Genomic DNA, 27,441 nt, shown 5'->3' with positions numbered 1-27,441 from the left:
TTGGTAGGTGTAGAAGGTGGTGTGTGCATGCTGACAACTTGCTTAGTATCAGATAAGTGAAAGAGCCTGGACTCTAGGTTCTTGATATAGATGCATCTCTCGTGTAATGAATCTGTGTGGACTAGAAGTGGGCTGACAGTGTACATGAGGCAACTGCTACATTGTCTCAGGATGCCCATGTCAACCAGGCTGACTGGATAAACTGTGAGAAATTGTCTGTCCATAAATGCTAGCTAAGTTGATGTGGTCAAAAAATAGGAGAGGACAGGAAGGACCAAGTACAGGACAGGAGAAGTGGACAAAAAATACGAAGGGCTAGTGGGCAGGATCAGGTACAGAATAACACTGTCTGCAAATAAAGCCAACTTTTCTTGATTACCTTTCCAATTATATCCTTGAATTTCTGAGCCCCTTATTTTCTTTGCCAATGGCTCTAAATATAATGCAAACAACAAAGGGGAAAGAGGGCACCCCTGTCTGATTCTTCCGCCCAGACACAACTTATCAGAGAGGAACCCTCCCACTTTTAAGTTTTGCCTCCAATCCCTCATATACCCTCCTAATTAACCTTATTATTGTATTGAGGAGTGTAAATGCTTCCATTGCCCTGCTCAAAATCTCAGCTTAGTCTCTCAGATGCTTTCTCTGCATCAAGACCCACCAACAGCAGCAGTATTTCCTTGCATTCTGCTTCCCTGTGGATCATCACTGCTCCATTGTTTTCAAATGTTTGCCTCAGCTCCACAAAACCACACTGAATATCTATCCATTTTAACAACATCTTTGCCATTATTTTAGCTATTATATACAAACACTCTATAATCATGGTTTAAAGCTATGTCACTTTCTTCCAGATGTTGGCACTTACCCTTCCTTTTAAAATACTATAAAAAATACATTACTTTCTTCCACTCCTAATTTTTAAATTTCCACAGGAATACCATCTATTCCTGGAGACTTTCCTACAGATTGGTTATATATCATCACTTTTATCTCATCGCCTCCCATCTGAACTGGGAATTGTTGAGCCTCATTTACCGCTAACCTTGGCATACTTAAGTGTTCAACACATATACACATTTCTTGCTTTATACAAATTTTTTCATAAAATTTCTGAAATACCTCCAATACCTCTACAGAATCTCTTATTTTTCTTGTTACAGGCTCCTTAAGTTTGGCAACAACCTTTTCTTTCTGTTGATTAAAACAAAACATAACTGCTTAACGGCAAACTTTCTAAACTCATGCATATTATCTAGATACTCACTTATTTTCTCTTTAGTACTCTACATTTGTGCATCTTCTTGTTCAGTGGGGTTCACTCTATTCTGCAATACTTTCTCAGTTCCTATAAGTAATTCATATTACTTAACTATCTCTCGCTTTCTCTTTTATTTCTACCCTACTTTTAAACTCCATTTTCATTTTATCCCACTCACTAGCTATCCATTCTGAAGGGATTTCAAATACAGATACTTCTGTCTTCCACATCAACTCACAACTCTTGAATAATTTCCACTACCCATTCCTTACGTTCTCTCTTCTAATGGGTAGGTGGAAAGCACCAGTGTCTCATTTTTACCTCATTACCCTGCATTTTTACCTTAAGTTTTTAATTATTGCATGATCTGAAACAGTTACTGGAGGTGTACTGAATCTTTCAATTAAAGGCACTTATTCCTTTGAAATACAATTTCTGTCTAGCCTAGCCTAGTTATTGTAACTTGGGAAATATGTAAATTCTGTCAGAGGTCCTACTACTGAATTCACATGTTCCATACCAACTATTTTAATAAATTTCTTCAGAAATGTACCCTTATTTGTTATATTTTCCCTTCTAGGTCTCCCAGATACTTCCTCACTATTGCAAACCAAGCTGCAGTCTCACATATAAGTAATATTCTCTGCTGAAAACAGGTTATTTCTCCGACAATTCTCTTACCTCCAAAACAGTAGTTTGTAGTAGAATATGAATACATGCCAGTGTAATCTTCCTCCTTTGCCAAGAGCCCCTTACTACCACAACTCTACCATCGCCTTTCCCCCTCTATCACTATTGGATATCCCATAGAAAATTAGTACCATTACTTCCCTTTTCCTCTGTTCCTGATATTCTGCTGAATATCCACCTTGAAATCCTTTGTCAAATACACACGCTCCTTTCTTTCCAAATGTATCCTGCAGCATTGCAATTAGTGGTGTGCATTTCTTAATATAACTCAATACTCTCTCCTTTTTGTCTACGACTGTAAGGCCATTTATGCTCCACGATAATATGGATAGTGTAGCCATTATGATAAAAAGCTATTGTTCCCACCTATTATGCATGACAGTTTTTTGGAATGAGTATTCTTAACTTGTGTGTTACTTTCACACACTGTTTGGCAGGTTGATCTTTTATACAGTTGTTTCCTCTTATCCCCATTTGAACCTGCCACATTTTCCAAGACTTTTTAATGAAAAGCTTCAAACAAAAAATTAAATATATTTTTCAGAACACCCCATCATCTCCTATTAACACACAAAACTATGTACATCTTCAAAAAATGAAGTTTAACTCTCCAGATAGGAACTGCCCAAAATTGACAGCTGTACCTACATGTATTACTTATCCTAAAATTAAGATCACAATACTAAAGCACATGCTACAGCCTGTATTCCCACTTCCACTGACTGCAGTCTGTTCTCATCTCTAGTCCTCTCCCAGATGTGAGAAAACAGCTTACATGTTTTCAGAGAACATTTAATTTTAGCCCTAAGAAAAAGTACAATAACTGTCTTTAAATAAACCTAAACAGTACGCTGATCTATTAAATGCATTAAAGTATTAAGGCAGCTAGGGAGGCTGCTAACTTTTACTTCCCATAATTTCAAACTTAAATTTTCAATGACCTTTTTATGTTTATATTTTGTATTTCCTCCAGCAAAGAAGGCTTAAAACTCTCAAGATTACCTGTTTGCACCTTCAGTCAGCTCATCTCCATGTAACAGTCACCAATGAATCTTTTTAAATTTTACCCAGAAGAGAATGTACTAACGCCTTCAGCTGTGGACTTCTTGATTCCCACTGAACATTTGTTAATGTGGAAAAAAAACAAGCTACTGTCTTTGCTAATGTAAGAAACTTAGCATTTTTCATGGCTTTCATCATTTTATTTTTGAAGTCTACTTGCTTACAAAAATGTTTATAGTTTAGCCAGATCACATCATATTAACATTAAACTTGCTTTTGTCCAGCTTTTCTTCTCGTTATGTAAACCTATACTTCTAATAAGTAAAATATTTGTTTACTTAAATATCTAACGCATACAACGGTTACTGAAAAGACTCCCCTTCACATTTAAAATATCACTGACTACACGTCTTCTTATTCATCTCCATCTCCCAACATCAGACTCTGGTACAAGTTAAAGCCACTTCTGATTCTATCAACTCCTGTGTCTTGTTCTGCCTTTCAAACATTTTCCTTTGGAGCATGAGAAAAGATTTCACTGGCAAAGTCTCTCTATGGGCGTAACTGTCAGAAGAATGAGAAGCAGAGTCCCCTTTTGTTTGTTGACTCACGTTTTTTTGGATAAACTTTTTATAGGTCCATAGGCATGTATTAGGTTAGCTGCTCTTGCAGGCCATTTTAAGCCTAGCCAATTTCCCTTTTTGTTAACAGAAAACCTATCTATTTTGTTATAGATTGGCCTTACCCATAATATGCTCTATAATTATATAGTACCCCTAATGAGAATAAATTGAATCATACCCTGGACAATATGAAGGGACCCATGCATGTTATGATGTCCATATAATATTCCACTGAACTGCCACCAATTAATGTGATGCCCCCACTATCCTGGGTCAGTAACTAAGGAGCTTCAATCCTCACTACTGACTCCAATGTGAGATGGTCACTTAAACAGGAGTAATATATTCCACAATTTTCCCCTAATAGCACATCAGGAACATGCTCTATAGCCTGGGACTGGACTGTATTCTTCCGTCCATTAAATATAATCCCTTATTACACAATTCAGAACAATGTATCCCAGTGTAAGACCTCTGATACACTCACACTTAAATTAAATCTCACACATCCAAACACGTCTGGGAAAGCCTGACACTGATTTCCAGCCGTTTCCCTTCTCCAAAATTATACGGTAATACTGTCACCAATCACTGTGTCTTCATGCCTTTTAAAGGGGTGCACAATTATGAAAATTAAGTATTAAAACAAATAGTAGCAAATAACTCATGCAGCCAGGCTTTCAGAGTGGTCTGGGAAGTTATCAAGGCAAGTATAAGCACTCTCCAATCACTAAAGAAAACATTGATTGACCAGCCATAATATAAGTTTATAAAAATATTTAATAATGAACAAAATGATTAAAATATAAAACAGTAATTGCTTTTAAACAAACAGAACTCAATCACCAGGAAAATTAAATCAATACTGAAGGATAGGAATCCAACATTTCGAAAAACTCTTAACTGATCTGATTAGTTACAATTTCCTATCTGACTAAACACTGCCCTTGATCTATATTACAACAGAGCAAAGGCAGGCTTACAGTTCTTGGTGAGTCCTTTTGGGTATTCATTGCACTGTACTTCTGTGAACAACTCACAACTGGCTGTTAACTGCAACTGACAAGTGCATCTGACAACTGACTAAAAACTGTCTTAAGCAGGCTCTTTCATAGACTAGCCTGTTACAACTGTTCCAGCTCTAATTTTCAATTCATATTTTGAAAATTCAACCAACAGCTGTTTACTAAAATTCCTTCCCGTCTTTCAGTTACTGTAGGTAACACATAGCAATTGTCAACATTCTGATGACATCATCTGCAGATCAGTTGAATCTGGAACAGTTTGCCTTTACAATCTTTCTTCACAAACATGCACAGTTAGAAATACAAAAGGACACTGTTCAAGTCTTTAAAACCTCAGCCAGACATGCTAGCAGAAATAACACTGTCTAGTTTATTCACATCTCCCCCTCCCCATGACTCAAAGTTTTCAAAAGACCCTTGAAAAATCGATGCTTGAGAAAAATGGACCTGTCTGGGAATATCAACCCACTCCTCTCCTGGGCAATCCATTTGCATTGGCATTATTAACCCCACTGCAGCGTTCTCCTTCCAAGGAAACTTGGCAGAGCACAGCCCCCACCCCACAATCAGAAGTATCCACTTGCACAACAAATTCTTCACTATAATCTGGGCTGGCCAACAAAGGGTTTGCTCCCAAAATCTCATTAAGTTTTTGTTCCACACTATTTTATCCTGTTTAGTTTTCCTAGTTGGGTCAGTAAGGCATGCAGCCATTGCACCACAACTGGGCACAAATTTTCCACAGTGCCCTGTTGTCTCTAGAAATGCTCTCACTTGCTTTTTAGTAACAGGGACTGGCCACACTTGAATAGCTTCCACATTGAGAGGTTCTGGCCTAATCTTATCACTCCCCACTCTGTGTCCTAAGTAAGTGGACTCTGCCATACCCATCTGACACTTGCTGGGTTTAATGGTTAACTTTGCCCTTTTAAACTGGTCTGCAAATGCCCGCAGCATAATCTTTAATGAAGAGTTCAACCTCTTCACAAGAGCATTAGTCTGGGGATGGTGGTGGTGGGGGGGGTGATCTTTACATGTTTCACCCCACAAAGCTTCCTCAACCAAGTCAGCAGGACTGACGAGAAGTTGGCACCTTCATCAGTCAGTATCTCCCTTGGAAAAGCTACCATTTGTACCAAAGCACATGCTACCTTTTCTACATCAATATCACCTGCAAAAGAAATATTAGGTACCTCAGCTAGAAGTGCAAGATGGTGGGCTCTGATCATACTACCTCACCTTCCAGCCCTCCATTAGGAGTCCAATCTTTATACAGGAAACCTTCCTTCTCTGCCTCAATATCACCTGCACAAGGAATACTACGGACTATAACTAAAAGTGTCAGACAGTAGGCTCTAGGCTCTACCATCTGCTGTACTACCTCACCTTCCAGCCCTCATGTAGGAGTCCAGTTTTTATACAACAAACCTTTGTTCCCGTATACAGACTCCCCTCTTCCTTAAGCCTCAGGTGCTTCCTTAACCATCTCCCTCAAGCTTTGTAATGTAGGGTCTGTAAGTTGAGCCTGTCTCAACTCTACATCTGTGACCCTCACAAGCTCCCCTTCTGCAGGTCTGAGATCTGTCTGGGTCTCCCCCAGGGTACTGGACCTACATGCCTTTCTCCAAGCTTGACTATGTGTCACTGCATGCACACACGGCACTTCAACATCAAAGTCATTCCCTATCAGGACATTTGCAGGAATATCCTCAAACACAAGCTTTCCTACCACAGGAAGTCTTGTAACTTCTAACAGTTGTGCCTCACAGTGGAACATCAGTACCTCCCAGCAGCTATGGCTCACTTTCAGATGTACTGCTATAGGATAGCTCCTTCTCTGAATCAACCACCACACCAGTCCCAGCTCCAGGTATGAGATCTGTCTGGGTCTTCACCAGGCTACTGAACTTACATGCCTGACTCCAAGCTCGACTGTGTGTCACTGCATATACACAAGGTACTACATCATCAAAGTCATTCCCTATCAGGACATCTGCAGGAATATCCTCAAACACACCTACCTGCTTGCTTCCTCTTCCACCATCCCAGTCAACATGAATCCTAGCCAAAGGTATTAAAATGGGGTCTCTCCCAAAGCTCTGACTGGAGTGGACTGTCCAAGCAAGTACTGCTCTGCTCTAACCACAGCAGGTCTCAGAATGGTTATATCAGAAGCTGTGTCGCTCTTAGCAGTAACCCATTTATCATCTACTAAGATAGGATATAAATTTTGGTGACAGTTTGGCACTCCTGTTGATTCCAAACAACTTATCACTGGCAGTTTGTCATCACCACTTGCTGGTTCCCGTAACTTGCTTCGATGGACATTTGACCTCTGTGTGACCCCTCTGGTTACATTTGAAACATCTAATCACTAACTGTGTTTTTGGACTAGTAGTTTCCCCTGTTACTAATGTACTCTGTTGGAGTGGTTTATACTGCCCCCCCATGAATAACCTTATATCCATGTGCAGCATTGTGTATCCCTTTCTTATGCATCGGTTCTCTGCTTGCTAAGTAGAGATCCCCTTTTCTCTCTAACTCCTCTGCAGAGTTACACTCTCAGTCTGCTAACCACATTCTCATGTCATCAGGCACAATACTGAGGGTGTGTTCCCTCAGCAAAAGGTCTGTCAGTCCATCAAAAGTGGTGACCTGTCACACACTCACCCATATGTGAAAGTTAGTACTTAAATCAGGAATATAATCATGTACACTTTCATCTGCCTTGCTTCTGTGTTCATAAAGCTTCAGGTGTTTAAAATAATCTAGAATATTGTTTGAATTATGTTAGTTAAGAACTATCTACATCAGACAATTTTAACATGGCCTGAATAACTGTAATATGGAGTCAGGGAGGGAGTCAGGAGCCGAACCCAGAGCTCATGTTCAACATCATACTGTCTACATACCCCCTCAAATATATGAATAAAATTATCAAAGTCACCCCATCCCTGTACTGAGGAAAAAGCTTACTGACCTTTACAGCTTCTGGGGTCTGGGTATTCCCTTCCCTGTTACCTCTATGATCCTCTTGAATGGTAAGAAACTCCACTTCATGCCAGTGTTGTCTCTCATTTTCCTCAGCTTCTAAACGTTTGACCTCCAGTTCATGTTGACGCTGCTTCTCCCTTTCCTCAGTCTCCTGTCATTGGGCCTCTAGGCACAGTCTTCTCTGCTGATTCCAGTTCAAGATGTTTGGCCTCCAATTCATATTGACACTGCTTCTCCTCAGCCTCCAGGTGCAGTCTTTCTAACTCCAGACGGAGTCTCAGGTCGTCCGAAGAAAATGTGACTGTCTGGTCCCGGCAAGCTGCACATCCCCAATACCAAACTGGATAGCCTTCGAACAGCTGGTCTAAGCTAAAGCTGCAACTAAGGATGGAATCATTGCTTCCTTAGTCAGGTTGGCATGCACCAGTCCTCCGGCTTCACACTTCTTGGCCAACTGGGTCTTTGTCAGCTTACTATATTCTTCTTCTGATATCTTTGCCTGCTGTCCCTTACTAACTACAAATAAATACATCTGGTGGACTAAGATTCTGTATGTTTACTTGGTGGCTGTCGAGAGTGCACACCTTAATAACAACTACCCACAGGCTACTGAAATCCAATTAAAAATCCCACACCGCTGGCACCAATAAATGTGACATTCAGATAATATCCCACTTAACTGCCACCAAATAATGTGACGTCTCCCACTAATGCTGCCACCAATCAGAGGGTCATCTCCTTTAAAGGGGTGTCCAATTATGAAAATTAAATATTAAAACAAATACTAGCAAATGACCTAAGCAGACAGGCTTTTGGAGTGGCCTGGGAAGTTATCAAGACAAGTATTAGCACTCTCCAATCACTAAAGAAAACACTGATTGACCAGCCATAATGTAAGTTAATAAAAATATTTAATAATGAACAAAATTATTAAAAATATGAGAGTAATTTCTATTTAAAAAAAAAAACTCAATCACCAGGAAAATAAAATCAATACTGAAAGATAGAAATCCAACATTTAGGAAAAACTCTAACTGATCTGATTAGTTATAATTTCCTATCCGACTAAAGAACACTGTCCCTGACCTAAACTTATTTATTACAACAGAACAAAGGAAAGCTTACAGTTCTTGGTGAGTCCTTTTGGATATCCACTGTACAGTACATCTGTAAACAGCTCACAACTGGCTGTTAACTGCAAATGAAAACTGACTACTGTCTTTAGAGGCTTTTTTATAGACTACCTGTCACAACTATTCCAGTTCTAATTTTGATTACATACAACAGCTGTTTACTAAAGTTCCTTCCTGTCTTTCAGCTTCTGACAGAAACACATAGCAAGTGTCAACATTCTGATGACATCATCTGTAGATCAGCTGAATCTGAGAAAGTTTGACTTTAGCATCTTTCTTCACAAACATGCACAGTTGGAATGTAAAAGGACACTGTTCAAGTCTTTAAAACATTCTGTACAAACAGATAAGTCAACATGTTAGAACTATTTACAATATCAGAGTGGCTAACTTCACAGCACCCATGTCAATGGAAAATAGATGCATGACTGCTGAATCATACAACAATGCACTGTACGAACATGTACATAAATGCATGGAACTAGTCATACCCAACAGAACCACGATGCTCTCCTCTAAAAAAAAGAAGCCAATCTGGTGGTCCCCTGCCATTAATAAACTCTACAATAGAAGGAAGAAACTGTTGCAGAAAAAGGTGAAGTCCCAAGACTGGAAAAACTCCACTATTAGCCTCAACAAAAAGTTGAGATCCCTCATCAAAACCTCTAAAGTCAGCTATGAAGGCAGAATTGTGGCACACACCAACAACCACCACAAAGCCTTCTATAGTTATATCAAGAATCTCCATGGCAATACCCAGGTTTGCTCTGAGTTACTGCACAATGGTCCTCCTATACTGAGCCAACAGATATTGTCAATATAATGGCCGAGAGATTCAATGCCAACTTTACCCCCCACAGGACTAATCACAACACCAGAGGAATGCCAGGCACCCAGCATTACTGCAGCACAGATTAAAGCTGCATTGTCCAAGGCCAAGAATACAGCTTCCATGAGACCAGACATCATCCCTGGATGTGTTCTACATGAACTACAAAGTGAACTAGCATCACATCTGTGTGCCCTGTTAAATCACAGCCTCACCTCAGGCTTTGTCCCTATCGAATGGCGCACTGCTACAGTCATCCCTCTCCATAAAGGGGAGCAACTACTGACCCTGGGAATTATCGCCCCATTAGCCTGACGAGACTGATATGTAAGGCTATGGAGCACATCATCATGGACCTAATTAACAACGATGTAGGGAATCTCCAAACTCTAGATCCCACTTAATTTGGTTCTGTGAAAGGCAGATCATGCCTGCTCAACCTGGTTGACTTCTTTGAGTCAGTCACCAAAGCTATGGATGAGGGCAAGTCAGTTCATACAGCCTACCTTGATCTGGCCAAGGCCTTTGATACCATTCCCCACTCAGGAATTATTGATAAACTCATCAAACTAGGCAACAACCCCTATATCACTAGGTGGATTGCAAATTGCCTCACATATAGAACACACAGTGTGAAAGTAGTGGACTCCAAGTCAGACTGCCGACCAGTCACAAGTGGAGTCTCACAGGCATCGGTCCTGGGTCCTCTCCTGTTTGGCATCTACTTCTCAAAATTCCAGGCCAACATGGAGAGAGTCTGGATGACCAAGTTCGCAGACGACTGCAAGCTGGGAGCAATTATTAACTCCCCAAGTGATGTAGACATCCTACAGAAAGGCCTCACTGAGATCAATGACTGGTGTCAAAACCATGGCTTTAAGCTTAATGCCAAAAACTGTGTTGTCATCCTCGTTGGGAAAAATTACTACATCGATGGGAGCCCACTGAACACTGAAGGCATTATAAGAGATCTGGGGACACGGTTTGACAGCAACCTCTCCTTTGACCACCACATTGCCACTGTGGTCAGAAAGTCCTTCTATGTGGCACATCTCATTACCAAGGGTTTTGCATCCAGGAAGAAAGAGGTCATCATCTCCCTCTACTCTTCCCTCATTAGGCCAATCATCGAGTATAATGCCCTATTTGGCATGTACCTCACTAGACACATGCAACAGCTGGAAAGGCCACAAAAGTACCTCATAAAGAGGATCCTAGGCCATAAACACATGTTCTGCATGGACAGACTCAAAACAACTCCAGCTATTCTCTTTTTCATATCGTCTACTAGGAGGCGATGTCTGCTTGACTCACAAAGCCATGTCTGACCCAGTTCTGTTAGAAATACTACATCTATAGAAATCCCAATCCCTCCGCACCACACGCTTCACAGACCTCAACCTCATTACCAGAAACAGCAGAACATGCTGGAGGGGCAGGTTCATAACCCAGAGACTGTCCATGCTCTGGAATAGACGTCCCATACATGTCAAGCACAGCACTTTACTGGCCCTCTTCAAGAGGGATCTTGATGAGTGGATGGAAAATAGAAAGTTCACCCTGGGGATCACTCCAGTGGCTCTACTTGATACAGGCACTGGGAACTAACGTTGGGCGGCATGATGCCAGGGCACTTCTGTAGGCTAGAACTGCAAAGGCTCCAGGGTCATTAGCCTAGTACACACCTATAAACCTATAACAGACAGGTTAAACTGAAATTATGTAGGAAACCTCAGCCAGGCATGCTAGCACAAATAACAGTGTCTAATTTCTTCATACATGGTATAAAGCATTTAGGAGATTTATTTATTTTCTCCTTAGCCTGTTTCTGCATCCAAAAATGTACTTGATCCTCCAGGAAAAAATATTCTGAAGACAGACAGCTGGATACAGCAGCTTGAATCTCACACCTGCCTCTCAATATTCCCTGATTGCTGGAATAAATTTGCTTCTCTTCTGTCTGGTGTACAGTGAATAATCATTTTCCACAAACACTCTTGTCTCCAATTATTAAGACTTTTCCTTTCTGCCACAGTTTTGTCAGGATCACGCTTTCTATGGGTATGAGGTTAACTTTAGTAATAATTGTCTTGGCTGCCTCATCATGGCCAGGTTTGGAGCATGCACTCGATATTCCCTTTCTTGCAATAGAATACCTGTCCAGTTGATTATTTGGGCTTTCATAAAATTAATACAAGGTCTTCCTTCCTGTTTCTCTGGAACTGCAAAAATATCTCAGATTTTGTCTGAATGCTCTGTCTTCTAATGCCACCGTTCTTTGCAACAACTCTTCTTAAGCAGTCTCATATCCAGCCTGCCTTTTCTTAATTTCAGCCTCTGATTTTTGCAGTTTTATCAGTTCATTTGAATAGCTAGTTGAAGCGTTTTCAAAATTTCCCAGCCTTTTGAGTTGATCTATTCCTTCAATGTTTCATTTATTTTAATCACCACCAAATACATCTGATTTACTTTTTCCTCTAAATTACTTGAAGCCCCCTCTTCTATCAAAGCTGAAGCTTGAACTACCTTTTACTGAATAGCTGCAGGATTCTTCTCAGCCAATGTTTTCTCTCCACCTTTTTAGTTAATTTTCTTTCACGTTCTCTAAAATTATTCTTTGCTAGCATCCAAGCAGTGTACTTACTAGCCAGTAATTGAATTTTACTCAAGCTGTCAATATTACTGGCCCTTATTTCTCAGTTTATTTTTTTTTCACACTGGAAGAGCCGAAATTAAGCCACTGATCAGTGTATAACCATCCTGGAAGTCTGTCAGCTGTTATATCCTTGGCAGAATATAACCCATATAGATAAGGCTACTGCAGCAGTGATCAATGTGATGAACACCTTACAGAGCTCAGCACACAGTCAAAAGGAAATAGTCTCTTAGAAGTTAACAAAACATAAGATTTTCAGAATAAAGGTCACTATCAGTTTGCCAACCCAGTTATGGTATGTAGCTCAAGCTGGCCACTTAAAAAAGCATTTACATTATATTGCAAGCAGTCCAGTTCCTGCATGCAGAGTATGCACCCTGACTGCACATTCCACTACTGTTTGGTGCTGCGCATGTGAGAGCAGTGTTAACCACTTTGTAAGTGCAGAGAGATTTACTCACAGATTGTTTAGTGATACTTAAGTGCTTTTCTCATTAAATAATTTACACTAAAGAACAAAAGAAAAATACAAGCAACTGTTAGGTTCAGCGTATAAGCTAACTTAAAATTAGTTAGCTATGGTGAGCTTAACAAAATAGTCTGGGCAGTATAGTGGATAGATATCCTGCCATGGGCCTCCCTCAAGCCAAGGGGCCTTGGATGGCAGTTCAAATCGCCCCTATAATAATCCGCCACTGATCCTGTTCACAGTGTTATGACCGTTCTGGCTGCATGAATTGCTTTGTCTGCGTTTGCTTTATGAATGGTACTTAAAGGACCTGTTGCATTTAAACTGTGTTACTGAAGCTTTACCATATAGCCAACTACAGAACAACCACTTTAGATGACAACTCTGTCTGCTTTGTTACAGGTTATGTTTTGCTTCTTTGAAATTTCTGTATATGACCTATTTTGGTAAATCTGCTATCTGGAGGTAATGTATTTCTTTTTTCTCTATGCACATGTCCTTTCCTGCATTCTTGATTTCTTCTACAATGGTCTTATAGTTTTTTAAACTCCTTCAGTGTCTGCAGCAACACATCTCTCCTCATAATAGGCTTAGGTACAGTAGAAAGTCGATTATCCTGACTAATCGGGACCTAGGGTAGTTCGGATAATCAGAGTGCTCGGATAATCAAACATATAATTGAACCAAATAGAAAACTTCTAAAAATACTTTTGATGAACATTAAACAAGAAAAATAAAACAAATTTACTGTAAATACAAAAAAGTACAGTATATTGTAGTAAAACATTTATTTATCAAACTGTTCAGATAAACATATAATTCAACTGGATAAAAAAATTCTAAAAATGTTTCTGATGAATATAAACAAGGAAAATAAAACCAAATTACTGTAAGTACAAAACAGTACAGTTTATTGTAGTAAAATATTTGCTAAATTACAGCATAAAAGATACCAAACAGGACACAACTAAATATAATCCACTATAAAAAATAATAATGACTTGGCTTTTTGAACCAAATTCAATAGTCTTTTCTTGGCAGCTAAATCATGCATTCTCTTCAACAGCAGAAGTCGAGTAAGGCGGCTTTCTTCTTGTTGCCTGTACCAGGACATTGCAGTTTTCAGTGCTGTAAAAGCCTCTTCATGACTTATCTACTTTTTCTGTTTTCTTCACCATCCTAATGTCCAGCATCTTCATCGGTCACTGCCTTTTCTTCTTCTTGCACAAATGACAAAATTTCATCATCATTCAAAATTTGAAATCCAGGATCATTGTCGTTTTCTATCATTTGTGCATCATCTTTATCACAGTCGGAAAATCCTGGGGTTGCCTGAAACATGTCCACAATTTCGTTTAAGTCCTCACTGGCATCCACATCAGTTGTCTCATTTTCTCTTCTTTCATCCAGCAATCTACTCCAAGCCTTTTTAATATTATCTTGTGAGAATGTGTTCCAAGCATCAGCCACCATATAACAACAATATTTAAGATAAAGTCTTTTTGAAAAGGCCACCACACTTTCCTCATCTTCTGTTAATAATAAATGATGTAGGACTTGCTTCTTATACAGCTTTTTAAGTTTTTCTATAACACCTTGATCCACTGGTTGAATCAATGCTATTACAATGGGAGATAAAAAATCACTTCAAAATTTTCATCAACTGCATTCAATTTCTCCACTCCTGGATGTGATGGTGCATTATCCAGCAGAAGTACTTTTCCAGTTTTATTTTCTTTCTCTCTGAACTTCTTTACATTTGGGATGAATTCTTTTATATATCAATCAAGAAACATTTCACAATTCATCCAAGCACTCGTGGGAGACGTCACATTTTTGAAACATCATGCTTTTTGGCTTTGCCGAACATTAGTCGGGGTAAGAGATGGCTTCCAGTGGCATTTGTGGTTACCATAATTGTTACTCACTCTTTGCTAACTTTAAAACCAGGGGCCGCTGTTTCTTGCCTAGATGCAAGTGATTTACAGGGCAATAATTTCCAGTATAAACCAGTTTCATCGACATTATATACTTCATCAAGTGAATAGCTTTCTTTTTTCAAAAGGGCCAGGAATGTTTCTTTAAAATTTTCAGTGGCAGACGCATCATCAGATAAAGATTCCCCTTGAACCTCTAATTCTCGTATACCATGATAAGATTTAACGTTCTTTAACCAGCTAGTGCTAGCCTTAAAATCGGATGGACCATCGAGCTTATTGTTTAACTCAAGTGCTTTTTCACACAACATCGGACCAGAGGTAGGTCCCCCTTTGCACAAACCATAAATACATAGCCTCTTCTGATTTTCTGTCTTTCAGGTTTTTCATGTTTTTTCTTCTTTTTGTCCCATGTTCACTGTCCAAATTTGATGCAAAATTCAAAATTATCTCTTTTTTACTTTTGATATCAGAGATTGTAGCCTTCCCAACATTGAAAATCTTCACAAGAGATGATCCGGTTTCGCCCTTTTCTACTGTATTGATAATCTGTACATTTGTTTCAACAGGTAAAACATTGTAGTTCCTTTTTCTTATAGACAACATAGTCACACACAAAAATATACCTGTAACATAAATAACAGAACTGAATACAATACTCTATGTCCATTAGGCAGCCCCAACTCCTCTGCTCCATCGATCAATCACGTCCTGTAGATGACTCACCATCAAAGCGTGTATCTGTCAACTCACTACATATTTACCTGTTAAAAAATACCCTGCACTGTACAGTATAATGGTTAAGGTGTTTACCTTACAGACACAAGGTGCAGGGTTTGATTCTCACAAGGAGTAATTGACTAGGCTTAAAATGACCCAAAAGGGCAGTTAGCCTAGTACTGTACTAATCTATGAATCTATTGTATTTAGATTTAATTTAAAACTTATTTCAAGTTTTATAGCACAATCACTAACAGACATTTTCTAAACAATGCAATACAGTCTCACAATGAAAACAGACTTCGCAATGAATCTATTGTATTTAGATTTAATTTAAAACTTATTTCAAGTTTTATAGCACAATCACTGATAGACATTTGCTAAACAAAGCAATACAGTCTCACAATGAAAACAGACTTTGCATTAAAACTCCTCTGCCCTTGAACCTCACTTTCATTGAAACTCACATCAAAGAAAATGCATCTGGCCAATGGCAGATAAAGTTTATCTTTGGGCTGTTTATCAAATCATAACCCCCTTGCACATTTTTAGGACCACGCATACATGACTACACCTTCCTGATTGTATTAAATTATATTCCCTGTATAATACAGCACCATTTGTTAGAGCGTGTTTTAAATTTGTAGTTCCGAACAATTTTCCAGTAAGCAATGAAACAAAATGTATGAACCAAGAATGAAAAACTGCCCAATTCAGAACATACTCACACTTCTGTCATTACAATCCATCAATATCAATCAATGCACAATCTCTACAGAAGTAAAAGTCATCTGAACAACCCCACATTATACAGATCTGTAACTGAGGACTGCAGCATTCACCCCCTTTAAAGTACAACACAGTACAGTATCAGCAATCCATCTGCATACTGTGGAAGTAGAACCCACAGCCTTCTGCATCAAAAGCAAGTATACAACCTGTTGCGCTACTAACAATGCTTTTAAAACTTTAGGACAATACTGATTATCATTTGCTAAACAACCGTTGCACATTGTAAACAGACTTGGCATAAGCAGCACTAAACTTTTCTTCCCCTGAAGCTCTCAGCTCCTTGTAAAATGCACTTGACACTCACTTTCTTGTAGAATGCACTTGACACTCAACAATATCTCTCAACTTTGTAATACAAGAAATCTGCAAAAAGCCAAAATTTATTTGGGGGATGGGGACAAATGCTAAAAACCAGGGAAACATTTTAAATATCACTTGTAAAATCTTAGGAAGCTGCTACAATAAAATGATACTGTACCATGCTTTTCCTGAAAGATGGTCACAAGCCTTTTCTCTCAACGCACTCTCTCCCAATGCACTGTTTGTTAAAATAGAGTCTCTACCAACCTTACAAAAATCAGTTTCTCAGTGGTGGCAGGGGTAGAAAATAAATGCACTGTTTGTTAAAATAGGGTCTCTACCAACCTTACAAAAATCAGTTTCTCAGTGGTGGCAGGGGTAGAAAATTCAGGCTCTTGTACCCAAGGTACAGTGTTTGAGCCTCAGCAATAATACTAACCACCAGTTATCCTTAATTGGGGCATTTACACACAGACACACACACATACACATAAATCAGCTAAAATATTCAGAGAAGCAGAAAAATGAATTCCCTTCCAGCAAGTGAAGCAGAGTACTCCCTTCACCTACCTCCTAAAACAATCAATTGAGTATTCCCTTCTAACACACTACACTTCCTAAAGCAGAAATATTCCCTTCTAGCAATGAATACACCGTTACGTGAAGCAGAAATGTTGTTGTTGTTGTTGTATCTTTTGGCTTTTCCTGGCTAGGGGTCGCCACAGCAGAACTCCGGTCCGCTAATGATTGGCAGTAGATTTTTACGTACCGAGTTGCCAGCTCTGATGCACAACCTTCAACGAAGGTACGCCCATTCACGCATGTCTCCACACAGAAGACGCTTTAGCTGAGAATCGAACAGGACAACGTCTTACTGTGAGGCTACAACGCTACCGAAAAGTAGTAGCATCAAATCAGCTAAACACACCTACCTGTTATGTGAAGCAGAAATGGACAAAATTCCCTTACAGCAATCAACTAAATTCCCTTCCAGCAATGAAGCAGCAAAAACTTCCCTTCACAAGCAAGCAATTATGTTAAATTATGCGCAGTAGAAAAGATGCACGACATAGCTCAGCCATTTAGATAATGGACGGTTCAGGTAACTGACGTTCAGATAATCTATGCTCTACTGTAGTACATATCCTGCAATGACTGATTCACCTTTATGTAGTCAGAAGTATAAAGATTTTAAGGCTTTTCAGGCATGTTCCAGTATTCACTTGAAGAAAACTTCAAATACCTACAGAAGTAGTACTGATTTAATTTAACCAAAGAGATCATTAATTTAATTTTTTTCCTTCCACTATCAGCTTGTAATAGGCCCTAGTTACTTGCAAAGAATGTTGTCACCACTCTGTATACCCTGCTGTAGCCTGTACTTGCTGACAAAGTCATGCAGAAACACCAGCAAACAAGGGAAACTAAATTTATCCAAACTCAGCTAGAAAAAAATTGCTTTGCAGTTTATTTGTTTCACTACAGAAACATTGTCATACTGTAAGAATATGTAACTATTTTACTACCTAATTCTTATTAGCCACTGAACGCTTTTACAGCTGAACTTTCTAGACAAAGGAAAAAACAGTGAGAAAAAATGTTTTCTTAATGTCAACAAATATTTTAAAATGTTCCAGCATGGCTCATATCTTCATATGCATTTCCAAGGTTGCTAACTTGAAGAAAGGGCAGCACCACAGACCAAGTATTTAAGCAATACATCAGCCTACCGGTTTATTGGCATATACTGATAATGTAAGTAATAGCTAAATATGCTGTCAAATGCCTAGCTGAGGGTGTCTGCTACAGAATAAAGTTCAAAGCAATTCCTACTCACTGTGGCTTGTTGGAACATATATTAAATGTGTATGGTATTCACATAAAAAACACTCTCATTACTGAGACACTGTGCTGCACTTGTGCAAGCCAACACAATGAATATTTTTTATTAAAATTCCATTAGAAGCAAAATCTAAAAATATTTGATAGCTAAACATCTTGAAAAAAAGCCCTAATAATTTCACTAGAATATGCAAAACCCTTTTGGATCTATCTTTGCATACAGAGACCAAAATGCTCCAAAATATTCAGGGTTGGCGGCAAAGCCTTAAAAATAGTCAAATTTGAAAAAATTAAATCAACATGAAAACCATAGTTAGAGGTACATTCAAAATGTACCAGCATACAATACTATATCGCAAAAAAAAATGCTATTTTCAGGCATACCAATCTGAAGAAAACAAAGACTAACTGAAGGCACACTGTTAATGTAATGGATGCTATCTATCATGAATCATATCAAAAACGTAATACTACAGAAAAATGCTATCTCCAGTGATGTGTCCCATTTCACATGCACTTATACCTTAAGCAACTATTTTAGAGAATTTTAAATGAAATCCACCACACTTTCAAATTAAAATATGCAAATACAGGCCTGAAATGTGTGTGACTGCAAAAATATTAAATCCTGCAGACCTCTGTACCAACCCGACTAGCATGTACTTATAAATAACTTGTCTAATACAAGTTCATATGACTTGCCAAAGGAGAATTTTATCTGCCTGATGAAAATTTCTACTGACATTTGATAATGCACTTCAAATACTTCTACTCTTATAACAGTAGTGCAATATGTTTTGGAGAAGGGGTGAATAATTTAAATACATCCATTCTGAGGTAGCACAACAGCTCTGAATAAACAGTACAGTTTTCAGGACTGTTTATTGCTCTGAGGCTGGCAAAATGTTACCGCCAAGACAGCTTCTGGTCATTATTCTCACAAAAATTATGGGACGGACATTTTTTTTGGGCTCTGATTAGTAGATGCAATGCCCACTGATGAGACAAAAATACACTGGCATTCAGCCAAGAACTAGTCTTAAAATGACTGGCATTAATTTAACTAATCCTGTTTTAGATGTAATGAAACCAAAATTGTACTAACCAGGATAATAAATGGATTTTATTACCTTACTCTGCAAAAGGACAGAATGGAAGAAAACATGATAGACTGGTGTATTTACTACACTGGGTTTTACCTCAGACTATTTAGTAGAATGATAATTCTTGTGAATGATGGCAACGAAAGCCTGGAACCACAAAAAAATAAATAAATAAAACAAACAAACTGAAGTTCAAAATTAAAATGACTGAAAAACATTATTTCTGAACAGCACTACAATAAGACCAAGTTGATGCAGGGAAGCAAGCCCCCAGTGTTGGAGACTTTACCCTCACAAACCCCTACTTAATTATACTTCTTCTGAGATTACACAACCTCAGAATAAAAGAACCCCGACTTTCCCCACACCACCACAACCAATTACAAATATATTTTTCTGGTTTTGCAACTTCAGACTGAGAATAAAAAAGGAAGATGCATCTGGCAAACCTCAACACTTGGGAGTACAGGAAGCCCACAGTCTACATTAATTTTGTTTTGCTGTGGTAGTAGCAATAGTAGTGCTGTTTAATAATTATAATCACTTCAGTTTCAACCTTTTAGTGTTTGACTCTACTGTGCTTTAAGCTTTTACTTTTCAATCATTCAAAATTCAGTTTTCCACTTTCAGAATTCTGTAAGAAGAATATCAACAGTATATATTAATTTCATATAGTTTCATCTACATCTTATACTATTTTTAATACCCACCTTATATTGGAAGCATCAATTGTACTCTTGATGTCATTCAATGAATCTGTTAGTGATTTAAATTCAAAAGAGTTCAAGTCTCCTCCTTCAGCTAGGCACTGAAAAAAAAGAAAACGTGCCACTTTAAATATATGGTCTGATACTAAAAAATATATATGCTGAGCATCTGCAACATAGCTCGGTGGATGAAATGACAAAATAAAATACGCAGAATATATCAAGAACAATTCTTAATAAGACTTTTCATTTCATCTTTAAGACAAAAGCTATGAGACATTGTACAAGCCATATGCAAACAACTTTTCATATGCTGCTCACACACCATATGTGAAGAAATTAATTTTCTTATTTTTTTATTTTATTTTATTGCAACAATGAATCTATATGCAGAGGATGTTTGTGTATCTGTTAAACAGCATACACATTTTCTGGATCTTGGAACTACGGGATTACAGAAAACAAGGTCTTACAGCATGTCCAATTATAAAACAAAAAAGTACAGTTTTGTACCTACCATAAAAGTAGATGTTCGAGTGCTCATACAGCTGCAGTCATAACAGATGGGTTATCCTGCTGTCAGGCGGGTCCTCGGTCGGCCGAATTCCAAAGTCTAGGTCCGGTGTCGGTTGTCGTCGCTTCTTCCCTGACGTCAGTGCGGCAGGGGTATAAAAGAGCCAGCCGAAGCAATCTTCTTCAGTTTTTCTTGCCCCAGATGTCAGGTGCCCCCAGAAGGAAGGCAAAACAAACTTATGTAATCATGCAATATAGAATAATCAAAAAACAGTAGTTGCAAGCAAATACACCATAAAAGAATACCCCAAGTAGGTTGTATGAGAAGGTGTTTGTCATAAGGCCTGTCCTAAGAGGGGACGGAGGGGGGGAAACCTGGACTGCAGCTGTATGAGCACTCGAACATCTACATTTATGGTAGGTACAAAACTGTACTATGTTCATCGTGCATACAGCTGCAGTCATAACAGATGGGTAGAATCCCAAAGCTAAGTAGGGGTGGCAGGCACTAAGTGGAGCTAGGAGAAGCAAGGATGCCCTGCAAGACAGCTGTGGCAAATCCCGCTCTAGATTTTGAGTAAAGTGGAAGGTGATAGTGTTTGGAGAAAGTGTGCACTGAACTCCAAGTGGCTGCTTCCAAAATGTCCTTGGTAGGAACCCCCCTGAGGAAAGCTGTAGAGGTAGCTGTGGCCCTTGTGGAATGGGACCTGATGCTAGATGGCACAGCTTTTCCATGAAATGAGTAACAAAAGCGTATGCAGTGGGCTATCCATTTTGAGATTGTCTGTTTGGAGATGGCCTTTCCTTGAGCACCTGTAGCATAGGACACAAAGAGTTGCTCGGATTTCCTGAATGGCTTTGTCCTGTCCAAGTAATAACGTAGTTGTCTGTGAATGTCCAAGGAATGCAGTAGTCTTTCCCCTTTGTTTTGTGGGTTAGGGTAAAAGGTAGGTAAGTGGATAGTCTGATTCAAGGCTACACTGGATACTACCTTTGGCATAAAGGTAGGGTTGGTTCATAAAGAAACTCTGTCCTGATGGAAAATGATGAAAGGTTGCACAGCCATGAGGGCCTGTAGTTCCGAAACCCTGCATGCTGAGGTGATAGCCAGAAGGAAGGCTGTTTTCCATGACAAATATTGTAGTTCTGTTGAAGCAGCTGGCTCAAATGGAGGAAGGGTCAGTTTTTCCAATATGAAGTTGAGGTCCCAAGCAGGGACTGGTGGTTTCCTTGGGGGTTTTATATTCTTAGCCCCTCTGAGGAACTGTCTTAAGAGAGGATGAGAGAATAAAGGAGGATCTGTGTTGTATTGTGCAGAAATGGCTGAAGCATGGATTTTGATGGAGGAGAAGGAAAGTCCACTGTTTAACATCTCAGCTAGGTACTGTAATATTTGAGGTATATTTATTACCCAAGGATTCTGGCCCTTTTTCTGATTCCAGGCACAAAACCACTTCCATTTGGCGGAGTAGGCTTTTCTAGTAGAAGGTCTTCTGGCCTCCAAGATGACATCCTGCACCTCCTTGGAGAGGAGGGTCTGTTGTGAAATCAAGGGATTCTCCATGCGGCTAGATTTAGGGTTTTGAGCTGGCTGTGAATAGTTTTGAAGTTGTGCTGGGACAACAGAAGAGGCACTAGAGGTAGGATCCATGGTGGGGAATGCGTCAGGCTCTTCAGGAGTGGATACCAATGTTGTCTTGGCCAGTCTGGAGCAATGAGAATCATTTTCGGCCTCTCTGCTCTAGCTTTTAGTAGAACTTTGGGCAGCAGAGGGAGAGGCGGAAAGGCATAGACTGTCAATGTTGTCCAATTGAAGGAAAGTGCGTCCACTTTCCAGGCCTGCGGATGATAGGTCCTTGAGCAAATTTTTTTCAGTTGGTAATTTCTGTGGGTAGCAAAGAGATCTATGTCTGGCTGTCCCCATGCCCGAGTTATCTTTGCCAAAACTTGAGGATGCAACTTCCATTCGTGTGGATCTGTCATATTTCTGCTTAGGCTGTCTGCCAGTGTGTTTTCCTTCCCTGGCAGGAATTGTGCCTGAAGTTGGACTTGCAATTCCAGAGGTGTGTTCCAAAGGGTCATGGCTAGTCTGCACAGGGGGTATGAATGAGTTCCCCCCTGTTTGTTTATGTACCACATCACTGTGGTGTTGTCTGTCCTTATCAATAGCTGGCCTGGATGCAGTAGGTCTTTGAAGGCCATAATAGCATTTTGCACTGCTAGCATTTCCTTTTGGTTGATGTGTAGGTGGCTTCCCTTTTTGGGACCATTTTCCCTAAATGCATTGATCTTTCATGTGCACCCCCCAGGCGTAGTCCGAGGCGTCTGTTGTGATGATTTGATTTGCTTGGGGTATGCAGAAAGGGAGACCTTTGTTTCTTTGGCATGCTTGAGCCCACCACAGAAATTCCTTTTGAAGACATGGAATGAGTGGTAGCATCTTTCAAGACTGATGTAGTATTCAGACCCCCTTGAAAAGCACAAGAGGCAGTTACTGTTCTGGCTGAATGAACACAAAGAGAAGAAAGCTCCTTGCCATGAAAAGAATAACAAAAAGAAATGGCCTTTGAGATCCAGGAGGAGATGGTTTACTTAGACACTGCCAGACCCAATTTCCTGACATAAAAGGAAACAAAATGTTGCAGAGACTTTCTGATGCATTTTGTCTTATATAAGTATTATCTGATTGGTCTATGTAAATCCAAAGTGTGTAGTACCTTCTCACTCGTAGTGTGTGCAGAAAAAAAAGGAGGTATGATGAATAGTCTGATTCAGGGACAAATCATTAACCATCTTGGGCATAAAAGATTACTACAAACAGACACACTATCATTGTGAAAAACCAAAAAGGAGGAATGGCCATTATGGCTTGGAGTTCAGAAATTTTCTTGGCAGAAGTAAGACACCCCAACAATACAGTCTTCCAAGTACAATGCTGCAAGGAAGAAGAAGAAAAGGCAGGCTCAAAAGGGGATGGAATCAACTTTTCAAGAACAAAATTAAGGTCCCAAGAAGGAGGAATAGGCTTTCTTGGGGGGCTGATCTGAAGGAGACCTTTTAGGAATTGTTCAACTTCAAAACTAGAAGCCAAAGGTAAACTCAAAGCACACAAGCAGAAATGACTGAAAAATGAGCTTTAACAGAAGAATATGCAAAAAGCAGTATTAAGCAATTCACACAAAAAAGAAATGTACTACAGGAATCCCCACAGAAAAAGGGTCCCAGTCATGCTTGAGAAGCAAACAGAATATCTCTTCCATTTAGCATAATAGGATTTTCAAGTAGTGGGCTTTCTGGCCTCCTGCAAAACCTAAAACACATGCTCAGAAAATTGGTGCCTGAAAGGAGTCAAAGCCCTATCACCCACAGTGTCAGTTGAAGTGTGGACAAGTGAGGGTGAAAGAGAGATCATTTGCCTTATGTGAGAAGATCCATCCTGTGAGATAGCTTGTGATGACTGCCCCTGGCCAGGTGAAAGAGAAAAAGGGACAAGTGCTGTCTGGGCCAAAAAGGAGTCACCACCAAGATTGTAGGTCTGTACCAAATGACTGGGAAGTACAGGAAGAGGTAGAGGCAGACAGTCACACAGGAACATCCCCTTCCAAGAAAAAGCTATGGCACCTACTTTCCAAGCCAGTGAACTTGGAACTCTGGAACAGAACCAAGTAATTTGTCTGCTCTGATGGGAGGCAAAAAAATCTACTTGAGTACCCCACTGATGGACGATGTCCAGAAACACCTTTCTGGGAAGGATCCATTCATAACTTTATGCTCTTAACCTGCTCAGAGAGCCTGCCACTAGACTGTGTGCCGAAGGGATGTAAACTACCTGAAAAAACAAGGGATGGCAGGTTGCAAATTCATAAGATTGAAGGGCTAGCCTGCAAATAATAAGACTTTGTAACGCGACCCCCAGCTTGCTGAAAAACCTTTAGCTTACCTGGAGCCCAAAGGGAGTGAAAGGCCTGAAGACTTAGGATTAGAGCCCTCATCTCTTTGATACTGATGTGTTGCTAGGACTAAAGACCCTGAACTTTCAGGTTGTTGGAGGAAGTTCCCAAACCTCAGTCAGAAGCATCAACGTACAGCTCTTGAGTAAGAAGAGGAACCTGGAAAGACAGACCTGGATTTAGGGAAATCTGCTGAAATCACCAGCATGAGTTTGAGTTTGAGATAGGGTGAAAGAGGGATTGGAAACTTCAGAAGGTGACAGTTCTGGAGCCAGTCTAGAGATACCACTGAAATTTCCTCAAGGGGAGTATGACAAAAGAAATAATTGGAAAAGTGAAAGCCATGAATCCCAGAGCTCGGAAAAATTCCCTTGCAGGAACAATTGGAAAAGAAAGATAGAGGAAATAAATAGAGGACATCGGGAGGCAGGAGAGAAGCAAACACAGGGTTGGTCTGAATCCTGCAACCCCAAAACACTTGGTCCTGAGAAGTAGTCAACTCAGACTTTTTGACACTGAGGGTGAAATCCTATACTGCGCAGAAGAAGCACATTGAGGAGTTGATTCTAAAACAGGAGCTGCTGAGAGGAAGCTTGAATACGAAGGTTGTCCAGATAAAGGAATATATGAATTCCCTGAAGTCTGCAGAAAGCTACCACAGGGACCAAATGTTTGATAAATACCCTTAAAGCTGTAGAAAAGATCAAAAGGAAAAGCACAGGACTGATAATGAGAGAAAGAAACAGAGAAACAAATATTTCCTGAAGAGGGGGCAACTAGGAATACAGAGGTAAGTGTCCTTCAAATCCAGGGACAACAGAAAAGCCTGGGGAAGTAAAAGAAGGGTGTCTGAAGAGAAAACATCCTGAAGGAAGGAACCCTGATAAAGGTGTTGAGATAGGACAGGTCTGGAGTGGGTCACCACTACCCCCCCCTTCCTGGGAACCAGAAACATTCTGGAATAAATACCTGCTCCCTTTTAGTGACAAGACAACAAGTTGTATGGTTACCTGCTCCCCCAGACCCCACAGAACTAGAGGAAAATGAGGCAGCTTGCAAGCAGGAGGTTGAGGATAGCCAGAAAATGGAGAAAAGAATTTCAAGCCAAAAAATAACCTGTGTTGGATGCTGGATAGAACACAGGTGCTTGTGGAAATCTGTTGTCAAACAGGGAAGGAATGGGTTAGCCTGAGGGACAGTGGAATCTCTCAGAGTCTGAAGGGAGGCCGGATTTCAGACAGAAGTAGATTTATCCAGAAAAGACTGTTTTTAGTCTCTAGAACTCTGAGTGGGTTTATATGGGAAAATCTGCTTAGAAGCCCTCTTACTTCTATCAGGTTGTCGAGGCTGCCTACAGAAATAAAAAAAGATTTTGAAGGATAGTTCCCCTGGAACTTGGATATAGGAAAAACAAAAACTGGTTTCAGGTCATGCATTACCTTGCCCTTATCCTGCAAAGTTTTAAACAATTCTGCATCAACAGTGCCAAAAAGATTCTGGTCATCTAAGGGAGACTCTAAAAGTTTGGCTTTAACGTCCTCAGGTAAAGCAGCAGGCGCAACCAGAAATGTTTCCTGAAGACAGACCCAAATGCAGCTGCCCTAGAGGAGGCATCAGCTGCATTTAATAGAATGCCAAGTTACCTGAGAGGCAGAACTCAGAAGAGAGAGAGTGTCTTACTGTCCAAATCAGTTATGTCAGTCAACCCCCCCCAAGCTGGAAGAGAAGAGCCAGTACATATCTAGTCATGAGGGTCTGATAATTACAGTCCCTAAAGGCTAAAGCAGCAGATGTATACACATTTTTCCCGCCGATATCTCCTTATAGCGTGACTGTCCTAGGCAGAAACTTGGAAGAGGAAAGCAGTCTGGATGGCTTACATGTGGACATGAAAACAGTAGCAGGATCAGATGAAGGACGTTTATACAAGTATTTATAATCCCCAGTCTTCGTAGGGGCTGGAGGTTGAGAAGCATGAGCCTGAAAAGTAGTTGTAAATGTATCCAACAGGGCAGTTAAAACAGGAGGGACTGCGGATGATCTCGGGGAGTTTATTTGCAAAGTTCATATTGAACATCCGACACTTGGGAACAATCCCACTGAAACATAGTTCTCAACCTCTTAGCACAAAGAATCTGGATAGACCCAAAAATAATGGAGGAACAAAGCCCCAAAAATAGAGACAGATTTTAAATACTGCTGTTATAAACTTTGAAAGTTGCTAGAATAAAAAGTTTTATGCTGGGGCTACTTCACGATGTCAAAAGCCGACAATATTGAAGCTGATATTGTCGGCACCACAACATCGAAAGCACAGAACATCGTGCAGGTAAACAGAAATCTCCGTAGGGGAAGATTTCCATTTACCTCAAAGTAGTGCGGTCTCGGAGTTGGAATATTTAAGTGGGGGGGTGCAGGGGGGCTTGCCCCCCTTCCTACGCTAGTTAGTTTTTATTGTTTGTTTTTTTATTTTTAAACGTTATTCGATGTTTTACTATATCGATCACTAGAGGTCAACCTTTAGTGATTCGATGTAGTAAGATTTCGATAACGTGATATAGACGCCTTATCCTTTCTGAAGGATAATGAAGTCTGAAATTCAAATGCTTGTCATTACTTAGTGAATTCAATCCTTAATGATTTGGTACAAAAATCTAGAAAAACACAAATTTTATGAGGAACAGACCAAAAATATGGACATTCTATGAAAATCTGGAAAGTTGAGAGGTATGCGCTGAAAGTGTTTCATAATATGGACCATTTTATCCTCAAAGGATAATTCATCAAAAGGAGAATCAGGGGACATAGAATCTTCTTTATCAGACACCAAAGCCAAAGAAGTGTGTATTTCTGATGAAAATGCTAAAGATTCTTCACCAGAGTCCAACTCCTCAT

The 27,441-nt window shown here is 39.8% G+C and overlaps 1 protein-coding gene across 1 annotated transcript in view; it reads right to left on the bottom strand.

Moving 5' to 3' along the window:
• Positions 1–27,441, bottom strand: part of LIN9 (lin-9 DREAM MuvB core complex component) — a 2,964,607-nt gene that overhangs the window by 46,031 nt on the left and 2,891,135 nt on the right. Inside the window, exon 14 of the mRNA XM_044059638.1 lies at positions 20,087–20,184. Within this exon, the coding sequence (XP_043915573.1) occupies positions 20,087–20,184 (98 nt within the window). The remainder of the gene's footprint in view (positions 1–20,086; positions 20,185–27,441) is intronic.

Source organism: Protopterus annectens, chromosome 1.part2, assembly GCF_019279795.1.
Source record: "Protopterus annectens isolate FY-2018-M chromosome 1.part2, PAN1.0, whole genome shotgun sequence".
In the NCBI taxonomy this organism is placed as follows: Eukaryota; Metazoa; Chordata; order Ceratodontiformes; family Protopteridae; genus Protopterus; species Protopterus annectens.
Note: the sequence above shows the minus strand (reverse complement) of the source record. Positions and strands in the feature narration are given on the sequence as shown.